The sequence below is a fragment of the Ciconia boyciana genome, chromosome 21, assembly GCF_034638445.1.
Source record: "Ciconia boyciana chromosome 21, ASM3463844v1, whole genome shotgun sequence".
In the NCBI taxonomy this organism is placed as follows: Eukaryota; Metazoa; Chordata; class Aves; order Ciconiiformes; family Ciconiidae; genus Ciconia; species Ciconia boyciana.
In genome coordinates, this window is record NC_132954.1 from 5,963,787 (window position 1) to 5,973,954 (window position 10,168).

The 10,168-nt window shown below is 69.2% G+C and overlaps 1 protein-coding gene across 1 annotated transcript; it reads right to left on the reverse strand.

Moving 5' to 3' along the window:
• Positions 1–586: 586 nt before the first annotated feature.
• On the reverse strand, positions 587–9,331 carry TINAGL1 (tubulointerstitial nephritis antigen like 1). The gene is made up of 12 exons (XM_072885358.1): positions 9,233–9,331; positions 8,286–8,617; positions 7,360–7,423; positions 5,390–5,482; positions 5,181–5,295; positions 4,013–4,136; positions 3,734–3,884; positions 3,264–3,447; positions 2,919–2,964; positions 2,310–2,433; positions 1,743–1,788; positions 587–1,584 (listed from the first exon to the last, which is right to left on the reverse strand). The coding sequence occupies exons 2-12, from the start codon at positions 8,584–8,586 to the stop codon at positions 1,444–1,446; spliced, it is 1,389 nt and encodes a 462-aa protein (XP_072741459.1). The 5' UTR covers positions 8,587–8,617; positions 9,233–9,331; the 3' UTR covers positions 587–1,443.
• Between the last annotated feature and the right edge of the window lie 837 nt (positions 9,332–10,168).

Sequence of the window (10,168 nt, forward strand, 5' to 3'; positions counted from 1 at the left end):
CCCCCACACACCCCCCACACCCCACCCCCACACGCACACACACCCCCACACCCCCCCCCACACACCCACACTCCCCTCCCCCAAGGGCCTGCTCAGCTTCCCCACCCCTCCCGTGGCTCCCACTGTGGTGGGCAGGGTGGCTGTGGTGGCACCCCTGGCTGCAGGGCAGCTGTAGTGGCGTGGGTGGCTGCGGTGGCGGCTGCAGTGGCACCCCTGGCTGCGGTGGCACCCCTGGCTGCAATGGCACTCCTGGCTCTGGTGGCACTCCTGGCTGCGGTGGCACCCCTGGCTCTGGTGGCACTCCTGGCTGCGATGGCACCCCTGGCTGCGGTGGCAGCTGCGGTGGCCCATGTGGCTGCGCGTGCCCGTGGCGGGTCCAGCGCTGGCCGCCGGTGCTGCCGGAGGTCACGGGGAGCGGCAGGGCCGGAAGGAGCACAATGAGCGGGGCCTTATCGCGCCCCGCAGCCCTTCCCGGGGCCAAACCACACGCGAGGCCACGGCTGGGTCCACCCCGGGACGGGGCCACGGGGCCACACGTCCCCCCGCAGCTGAGCAGGGCTGGGGAAGGAGCAGACCCTCCTAGCACTGAGGATTCGGTACGTTTATTACAAATAATAAAAAGCAAAATAAATACAAAAACTCTTAAAATTACAGCCCTAGGGGTGAAGGGGCTGGGGGGACCCGGGCTGTGCTGCTGCGTGGTCCCCGATTGTGGCCCCACCAGGACAGGGACACCGTGGGGTGGGCTCATTCCCTGTCCCCACAGTCCCCGGGAAGGGGGTGGCAGGAGCCATAGCACCATAGGGACGGGCAGGGGAGCATGGTGGGGACCCCATCCTGATCCCCAGCTGGCAACACCCAGCCTCGGGGCTCCTCCAGCCCTGGGGGCACGGACGAACCCCCTGGGCACCTCTGGGTTATTGAACCCCCCCGGGCTCCAGGGCTGCCCAGGGCAAGGGAACCTGGGGGCGGGGGGGGCAGATATGGGGGTGCAGGAGCAGCGGGGATCCCGCTGCAGCGCTCCCCCACCCCATGCATGTGCCCACCGGCACTGGGGGGAGGACGGTGAAGCTGCCTCTGAAGAGCCCCCGGCTGCCACCGAAGCCCCGCTGAGCCCGGGGCAGGGGGATTAGCGGGTAAATCCTACGGGACACGGGACGGGGCCCCGGGGCACCCCCGGCCGCGTGCCCCGTGCACGCACCACCGCGCCCAGCCGCTGCGTCAGCACAGCGGGGACACGCGGCCCCCCTGGCGATGGGGACCCAGAGGACAGCCCCATCCCCCTGCCCGGCAGCACGGGGCTGCGTGGGGGTCCCACCCCATGGGTGCCCTCAGGAGGGGACGGAGGGGCTGCAAGTGCTGGGCAGGGCCGTCGTGGGGACAAGGACATCTGCGGGGCCGGGGGGGCCCCGGGGTGGGGGGGGCCGTGGGCGGCATGGCGTTTCACTTGTGGGGCATGTCCTCCATGCTGACGCGGCCCCAGACGCCCACCACGAAGGTCTCCACCTCGCACTCGTTGACGCCGCGGGCGATGCGGAAGTGGCCGCCCTCGCCCCACGCCGTGCCCCAGGAGTTGGCCGCAGTCTGTGGAGAGGACACGGGACACGGCTCAGCGCTGGGTGGCCCAGCTGAACCCCCCCATCCCCAAACTGGATCCCACCTGGGCACGGGAAAGCAGCACTTGCACCCACCCACCCCAGTGACTGAGCCCCAGCAAACTTGTGACACCCACCAACACTCACCCAGTATTTTTGGGTCTGGCCATCAGGCAGCTGCTCTTCTCCCCACCTGTGTTGGAAAGGCAAGGGCAGTGAGCGGGGGTCCCGGGACACCCCCTTGGGCTGCACCCCGTACTGCGGGCATCACCCCACCCGGCACTGCGATAGCGGGGTGCTGTGTTGACCCCACTGGTTCCCTGGCCCCGGCACCTCCCCAGGGGCCAGGCCGAGGTGTTTACGTCCACTCCCAAAATACAGGCAGGTATATTCAGCCGTGGGGAGGAGGAAGCAAGCTGCTGGTACAGGGCAGCCGGCCCCGCTCCCTTCTTTGGGCTCTGCACCTCCAACCTGCCTCCCTCCACTGGGGGGCTGAGCACCACGCACTCGTGTCACTTGTGGCTGCAGCCCCGGGGTGAGCATTGCCCCCCGGCAGGGCTCCCTGCCCTCACTCCCCGCACCCTCCTTCCCTCCCCGCTTCCTCTCCCTGCCCGGAGGAAGGGGACGCCTCTCCTCCCCCAAAAAAACCGCTTCTCCTCCCTGCAGCGGGGGTCTCCGCACTCCCCTGAGCCCCCCACGCCACCCCCCACCTACCCGGTGATTTTGACCGAGTGGGTCCCGTGTCTCTGGTGCTTCGGCCCCTTCCCCTCAGCCACCGGCGTGTGCCGATAGATCCCACTCTTGTACATGAAGAAATCCTCGTGCACCTCCAGGATGGCTGCGGGCAGAGGGAGAGGGTCTGGGAACGCCGGCCATGCCCCGGGCGACGGGGCACCGAGCTCCCAGGGCCCCTCGTCCCCCACAGCGGAGGATACGGGCACCGGGGACACGTGGCATCGCCCAGGAGGGGTAAGGTGGCAGCCAGATTCTCCTCCAGGCGATGTGACAAAACTCAGATGAGGATTTAAAATAATAAAATAAAACAAAACCAACTGCCGAGACGGAGATTAAATCTCAGGAGTTAATGAGCAACAAGTGCCCGCTGGTGTGGGCAGCGTGACGGGCACCCGGGGGCTGGTGACAGCACGGCGCTGCCCGGGCACGTGGCTAAATATTAAGCAGGGTTAGCAGCCGAGGTGGGGGGGTCTGGGCTCCCACGCCGGCCCCCGCCAGGGTAGCTTCCCCCACCCACCTCGTCCCCCCCGCCCACTGCAGCACCCAGCTTCGGGGTACGCGGGTGGGGTGCCCACGCCGGTTCCCTACCTTGCACGGGGCCGTTCTCCATCAGCTCCTTCATGATCTCCTTCTCCTGCAAGCACAGAGCTGGGTGGTACCAGGGCCGGGACCCCCAGCACTGCCGTCCCCACACCCCGGGGATGCAGGCACCCACGTTTTGGCACCCACGGGTGGGTGTTGCGGAGATGCCGGGTGGAGAAGCAGCTCCCCTGGGGGCTCCGTGGCGGGTTTTTCCCAGCTTCATTTCCAAACTTGGCTCTCCCAGGCAAACCACCCCGAGCCAAGCCCCTTCCCGCTCCCCACACCAAACGGCTCCTGCTTCGCCCACGCTGGCGGCTCTGCCCGGCCCGGCCCCGGCCCGCAGGCACTCACGCTGGAGGAGAGGCGGTAGGCGGGGGTGGACTGGTAGATCTCGTTGGCATGGGTCTGGGGGTTGGGGCAGCGTGCCGTCGCCTGCCGCTTGCCCCTGCCCGTGGAGCGGCTGTGCATCATGCAGGGCTGCGCCGCCGGCTGGCTCTCCTGGCTGGTGAAGGGGTAGCACTCGTCCGTCACCACCCTGGCCCGAGGGACAAGGACATGAGGAGGGGAAGGACCACCTGGCTCCATCCCCAAACCCCCCTCTCCAAAACCCTACTCTCCAAAACCCCACTCTCCATCCCACCGGGGCCGGCACCCCTCGGTCCCCGCCTGCCCAAGGGACAGCCCTGGGGACAGGATGCGCACAGGGCACCGGGGGTGCCAATTCCGGGCTCTCCCTGGGTAACCACAGCCTTGAACCCCCTTATCCCACCCCAGCACTGGGGCAGCCTCTACCCCAGGGGTCCCGTCCCATCCCCACTCACCCTCGCCTGCGGAGGTACCACCAGGCGCCGTCCAGCCGGCCCCCGCTGCAGCCCCGCTGGTTGCGGGTGTCGCAGGACAGGAGGTTTTGGGGCGACAGGGCGGGCGTCATGTGCCCCATGGAGTGGATGGAGATGCGGTCCGAGGCGACAGCTGGGAGCGAGCAGGGAGTCAGGGAGCAGTGGCTGCTCCCCCGGGTCCTGCCCCGCTCCCCAGCCCTGCGGCAGCAGGTTTAGTCCCCGTCCCCACCAGCCACCCCATCCCGTCCTGTCCCATCTCACCCGCCGTGGAGAAAGCCCAGGAACCAGCACAGTTGCCCTGGTCCAAGGGCTCGTGGATCATCCCAGGCCACTTCGCGGCTGCGTCGAAGTGGCGGGGCAGCACCTCGTTGGAGTCCATGTTCATCTGCAGAGGCAGAGCCGAGGCATGAGGGGTGCTTGCTGCGCGGGGACCCCCTGCTCCTTCACCCCCCGCCCACAGCAGCCCATCCCCAGCAGCTCCCGGGGCATCCTCGGAGCTGTGGTCCCCAGCCAGCGTTATCACTCCCAGCCCCACTGCAGGGCCCCTTGGGATGGGGACGCCCGTAGCCCTGGCTGAGCTACCAGAATTCGGGTGCCCCCTTGTCTCAGAGGAGCTGGATCCCTCAACCTTCCCTAAATTTAGGCTCCAGCGGTTCCTTAGGCAATGACAACACCAAGTGCCCGGTCTCAGACACCAGCAAGGGCGGCGCTGCCCGGTCACAAGTGCACAAGTGCCTCGAGACCCTCATCCTGGCCTCTGGCCGGCTCTCGCCCGGCCGCTGACTCACGTCCAGGCTTTCCGCTTTGGGGGGGGATGGTGCCGCCGCCCCGGCCGCACACAGCTCAGCCTTCCTGGGGAGGACACGGCCACGACACCAGCTTATCCCAGCGCAGGAAGCGCCTCTAAAATTAAACCTCGCTGGGAGTCAAGGCCGTGGCGCTGGGCGTGCACCGCGCGCAACGCTCGCTCCCCGCCAGCACCCATGGGACCCCCGGCCGCTGCCCAGCCCGAATGGGGGCTGGTTTCGGGTGCAGCCCAGGGGCAGGCGGAGGCACCCCGCTCGCAAAGCGCTGGCGCAGCTGGCTCTGCCGACTCAGCAGCTGCGGGGCCGGCTTTCCGATGGGAAACGGGCACAAGAGAACGGGGAAAAAACAACACTGGCAGCCCGGGGATTGTCAGGGGGAATTTGCTGAGCTGCTGTCTCCAAACACAAGGGCTGCCTGCGGCACCCACCCGGCACAGCCCCTTCCCTGCCTCCCCCTGGCTGCAGAGCCCCTTCCCGGGGTCAGGGACACTGCGGGGACATCACTAGCCGAGGGGATGGCGAAGCATTGGGTGAAGCCATGGGACAGGCAGGCTCAACCCTCGGAGTGCCTCAGTTTCCCCTTGTGGCCGAGGGGCCTGGAGGGCTGGGGGGGGGTGACTCACGTGCATCTCGTTCATGTTCATGACGGTGGGAGAGGGCCAGAAGGTGCCCAGGCGGTGCCGGATCCCATCCTCCAGCGTCATGCCCCAAAACTGGCTGTAGTTGGCAGCTCTCCAGCTGTGCAGCGGAGGGGACACAAGGTCAGGGGTGCTCCAAAAAGCACCGAGGGGCGAAGGATCCCTTCCCCGCCCTCCCGGTGCCCGGTCCTTACCCGTAATCACCCCTGTTGATGGCGTCGATCAGCTCCCCATCCATCAGGCAGGCGTGGTCCTCGCACTGCCACTGCCCGCCAGGGCTGCAGGTGCTGCAGGGGGGACGGCACCGGAGGGGACAGTCAGCTGGAGAGGGACGGTGTCCCTGGGGTGACCAGGGGGACCCTGGGTGGGTATTGCCCCCACCCAGCCGGGGACCCGCTGCCATCGTGGGCAGCCAGTGAGGGGCTGGGGCTGCTTCTGCACCGGGGTCTGGGGGTTGCACCGGGGTCTGGGGGTTGCACCGGGGCTCAGCAGCTTGGGACAGGGTGAAGCTGGGCCAGGAGCCAGCGGAGAGCCCTCTGCATGGCCCTCGGGGCTGTCGTCCCCCCGCCCTGGTCCCCGCAGGAGCCCGGAGGGCAGACGGAGCATGGGACAGAAAATTAGCTGAAAAGCAGCCAGGCCTGCAGACATCAGAGCGGGGCTTGGACACCAGCCCAGGGAGGGGATTCGGGGCTGGCTGTGTCCCCCCCTGGGCCAAGCCGCTCTGGCCAGGTTAGCTGAGAGCCCTGTGGCACCCATGGGGAGAGCCAGGGCAAGGTGTGGCTGGTGGGGATGTGCCAGGTCTGGGTCCCACCGGGGAGCCCTGGGCTGTGCTCCCCCTGCATGGCGAGCAATGCTTGGCATGCTCTCTCCTGCCCGCAGGCCGAGCTCCCGGCACGCTCTTCCCTTTTAAGGAGCCATGCGAGGCTGGAGCCGTGTTCCGCCAGCCCGGCCCTGATCCTGCCCGTGGCACCTGCACCCCTGGGCACTCGCCCCGTCCCCATCCCCGAGCGCTCCCGGTGCTGCGCTGGTGACCCCACGTGTGGCTGTTAACTCCTCGGGGACTCCCACGGGACCACCTCGGGGTGCAGCCAGCTGGGTGCCCGCAGCAGCCCGCTCTGCTTCACCCAGGCATTGCATTTGCCCCCTGCCAACCCCCCCCCGCCAGACCCTGGGGGAGCCAGGCAGGGACAAGGTCTGGGGTGAAGCCCTGCAGGAATTGCTGCTCTCCAGGCGCCGAGTGCGGGGGAAAGAGCGTTTTGGCAGAAGAGCCTCGGCCCCGAGGGCCAGCGCTGTTGGGGAAGGGATGCTTTCCCAGCAGCAGGGACCAGTCATCCAAGTGCACAGCTTGGGGACCTCGACCTTCCCCTGGGGCTCGGGGACTTCCTCCAGCCCCACGTGCCTCCGCGCCACAGTCCTGGAGAAACGCCATGCAGCATCGGGGCTTCGGGGAGGGGTCGGGCTGGCTTTTCACCTCCAGCTCCAGCGCACACGCCTGCACACACGTGCACACACATGTGCTCATGCCCTTGCACACACCCCAGACGGAGCCTTTGATTTCCCTTATCTGCCACATCGTTGCGAGCCAGCCAGCCCTGCTGTGTTTGCTCCTTGTCTACGGGCACATCTGCGCCCGCAGGTTCCCCTATCCCCCACCTCCGGGATGCCATTAATACCACCGCAGCCGTTTCCAGATAAACCCCATGCTGCTCGCTAACGCAAACAGCAAACTCTTGGCCTGCAGCGCAGACGGGCTGCTTGCACCAAAGCAGGCAGCAGGGCCGGACTCCGGTCGCCTGGCATGGAGCCGTGGCGGCTGCCAGCTGCAGACGCGTCCCGTCAGGCTTGGGCAAGCTGGGCTTGGACCGGCGCGGCCAGAAAAATCCCGGCGCGCTAACCCGGCAGAGCGAGCGGCTCCCACAAAGGCATGTGCTGAAACTCGGGAGTGGCTCAAGGCCCCGGGCTCCGTGCTCCGAATATGCCAGAGCAAAGGCATTTGGCACCGGCTCCCGCCACCCAGCTCGGGCCCTGGGCTCCCGCTCCCGCCGAGCCGGCCGCGGGCAGCCCTGGCACTCACAGGCCCCCCGATGCCCTTCCTCCGGGCAGGCAGCACACCAGCGCCGTGCCGGCAGTGCCTGCGTGGCACGGGGAGCGCGGAGGCACTCACCACAGGTTGCAGTTCTCCCGGTACGTGGCTCCGGTGGGGTAGCTGCGGCCGGCGCGGGCACAGCCTGGATGGGAGACGGGAGAGCCCCGGTGAGCGCCCAGCTGTATCGGGGGTCCCATCAGCACCCCCATGGCTTCAGGGGGTAAATACCAAGGGGAAAATAAATGCAGTCCTTAAAGCCAGGCAGGTGCCCAGCTGCAGCTCGGCACCTCCAGACCTGCGTGCCCGTCCAGCTGGGGCACGATGGGGACCAGCTTGTGCCCCACGGCGCAGGGTGGGAGCAGGGCTGGCTCAGCGCTGGGAGGGTTAACCGTGGGGCTGCGCGTGGGGCTGCCAAGCAGAGCCAGCCTCGCACGCACAGGCTGGCGGGACCGGGATAAAGGGGCCAGTTGTACCCAGGAGCTGGCTCCGCTCTGCAGGGACTTCTTAGAGAGCCTTGTGCTGCGCGGCGGGGGCCGCCCGTGCCCCCTGTTCGCCCCCGTCCGCCCTGCCCGCCCCAGCTGCCGGGCGGGTTAAGTCAGGGCCAGCATCCGCCTGCCCCAGACGTGACCGGAGAAGCCAGGATGGAGCACCATCCACCCCTGCTCTGCCCCACAGGTACGGGCCGCTGGAGCTGCCCCTCTGCCCTCCTGCCCTCGGCAGCCCTGCTCGTGGGGAGGTGCAGGGGACGGGGCTGTGGGGCTGTGGGCTGCTCCCAGCCCTGTTTTTGGGAGCCCGGTCCCAGCTCAGCCACTTTGCACGAGTTTCCGCAGCTCCGAGGGGTCCAGAGCAGCTCTGCAGCGAGGGCAGGGCTGTGGGGTGTCGTGTCCAGCTGCACCCATTATCCAGAGGGGCACCGGCAGCATCACGCAAGCATGTCGGGCACCCCAAGGCTGGCCCCTGGCACCCATGGACCCCTGCCCAGCTGGGCTGGGGGGCTGCCTCACCTGGGGCTTTGGGGAAAGGGGCCGGGATGCCCAGACAATATTCCCAGAAGTCAGGGCAGCAGTCGGAGATGGTGCGGTTGCAGAAGAGGTCGCAGTAGCAGAGGGTGTCGTGGTAGGGCACGGTGCAGCCGTCGTCACGGCCGTGGCAGCAGACGTCCCCTCGCTGGCAGTAGGACCCGCCGGCATCATAGACCCCATGCTCATACAAGCCGGGGCCCAGCTCCCGGCGGGCGCGCACCCGGGAAGCCAGGGCCGCCTGGGCCAGCGGCCAGAGGCAGAGCAGGGCCCACAGCAGGCGCATGTTGTCAGCAATGTCCCCAGACCCGCAGCCGCTGCAGAGGGAGGGCAGTGAGCGGGCGGGGGGCAGCCTGGGGTCCTGCGGGCACACGGCAGCTCCACACCCCACACCAGCCCCATCCCGCTGGGTCGCCCACCCAAGCCAGCACCCAGCACGCCGCGCACCCAGCACGCCGCCTGCCGAGCCCTGGGCCACGTCCCGGGGCACCTCGCTCCCTCCCTGCCCTCCCCTTCCCGGGGACGCTCAATATCTTCAGGTTTCTTAACTCTCCTTGTGCCCACCCTGGCTCCGGGGACCCGCAGCGCCATGCCCCGAAACACCGGGGTGCTCTCCCCTGGGTGCCCGCTCCCCGGGCGGCCGAGAGGCCCCGTGCCCACCCACACCTTACCCCCCTGCTCCAGGAGCAAAACCCCAGCGGGACGGCCCCCCCCATACCCGGGGCACCCGGGGCGGGGGGCTGCCCGGGGCCCGATCCCGGCCCCGGTCCCGGTCCGCACCGCCGCGGAGGCGCGGGCAGTGCGATGAGCTCCCAGGTCTCAGCCCGCGGGGCCGGGGGGTGCTGGGGAGGGCGGGAGAAGGGGAGGCGGGGGGGGGGTGGTCCGGGGAACCCACGGGGCACGACCCCCTCCCGTCCCCCCCTGCCCCGTACCTGCCGCGCCCGCCGCTCCGCGCCGCGCCGCCGCCCAGCGCCTCCCCCGGCCCCGCCGCTCCTTATAGCCGCGATCCGGCCGGGCCGCGCTGCCCCTCCCCGGGCGGAGCGCAGCGCCGCGGGGCGGGGGTCGGGCCCGGGGCTGCCGTCGGGGCGGGCGGGAGAACCGCGGCCCCGGCACCCCCCGGTCGGCGGGTCCCCGGCGGCACCTCCTCCCCCGCGGGGCCGGGGGTCTCCCCGGCTCCCGTGCCCCCCCCACCCGTGCCCTCGCAAACTGGGGGGTGCCGGCAGCCCTGCCAGCACACCCCCCCCCCCCGCTCCATCCAGGGGGTTCCCCGCTGCTGCCCGGGGCAGGGTGGAGGGAGAGGAGAGGGAGGGGGAGAGGGAGAGGAGGAGGGGAGAGGCAGAGGGGGAGGGGAGAGGAGAGGGAGAGGGGGGGAAGAGGAGGGGGAGAAGGAGGAGGGAGAGGAGAGGGAGAGGAGAGGGAGAGGGAGAGGGAGAGGGAGAGGAGAGGGAGAGGGAGAGGGAGAGGAGAGGGAGAGGGAGAGGGAGAGGGAGAGGAGAGGGAGAGGGAGAGGGAGAGGGAGAGGGAGAGGGAGAGGGAGAGGGAGAGGGAGAGGGAGAGGGAGAGGGAGAGGGAGAGGAGGGGAGGGGAGAGGGAGAGGGAGAGGAGAGGGAGAGGGAGAGGAGAGGGAGAGGGAGAGGGAGAGGGAGAGGGGGGGAGGGGGAGAGGGAGAGGGAGAGGAGAGGAAGAGGGAGGGGGAGGGGAGGGGAAGGGAGAGGGAGAGGAGAGGGAGAGGGAGAGGGAGAGGGAGAGGGAGAGGGAGGGAGGGAGAGGGAGAGGAGGAGAGGGGAGAGGGAGGGGAAGAGGGAGAGGGAGAGGAGGAGGGAAAGGGAGAGGAGAGGGAGAGGGAGAGGAGGGGAGGGGAAAGGGAG

What these genes read in the sequence shown, in the direction of transcription:
- TINAGL1 (XM_072885358.1), bottom strand. Translation starts at nt 8,586, where the DNA reads ATGCGCCTGCTGTGGGCCCTGCTCTGCCTCTGGCCGCTGGCCCAGGCG. An exon ending in CCCTTTCCCCAAAGCCCCAG is followed by an intron (nt 7,424 to 8,285) that starts GTGAGGCAGCCC and finishes TCTCCCATCCAG; the next exon opens with GCTGTGCCCGCGCCGGCCGC. An exon ending in CACTCGGTCAAAATCACCGG is followed by an intron (nt 1,789 to 2,309) that starts GTAGGTGGGGGG and finishes TTTCCAACACAG; the next exon opens with GTGGGGAGAAGAGCAGCTGC.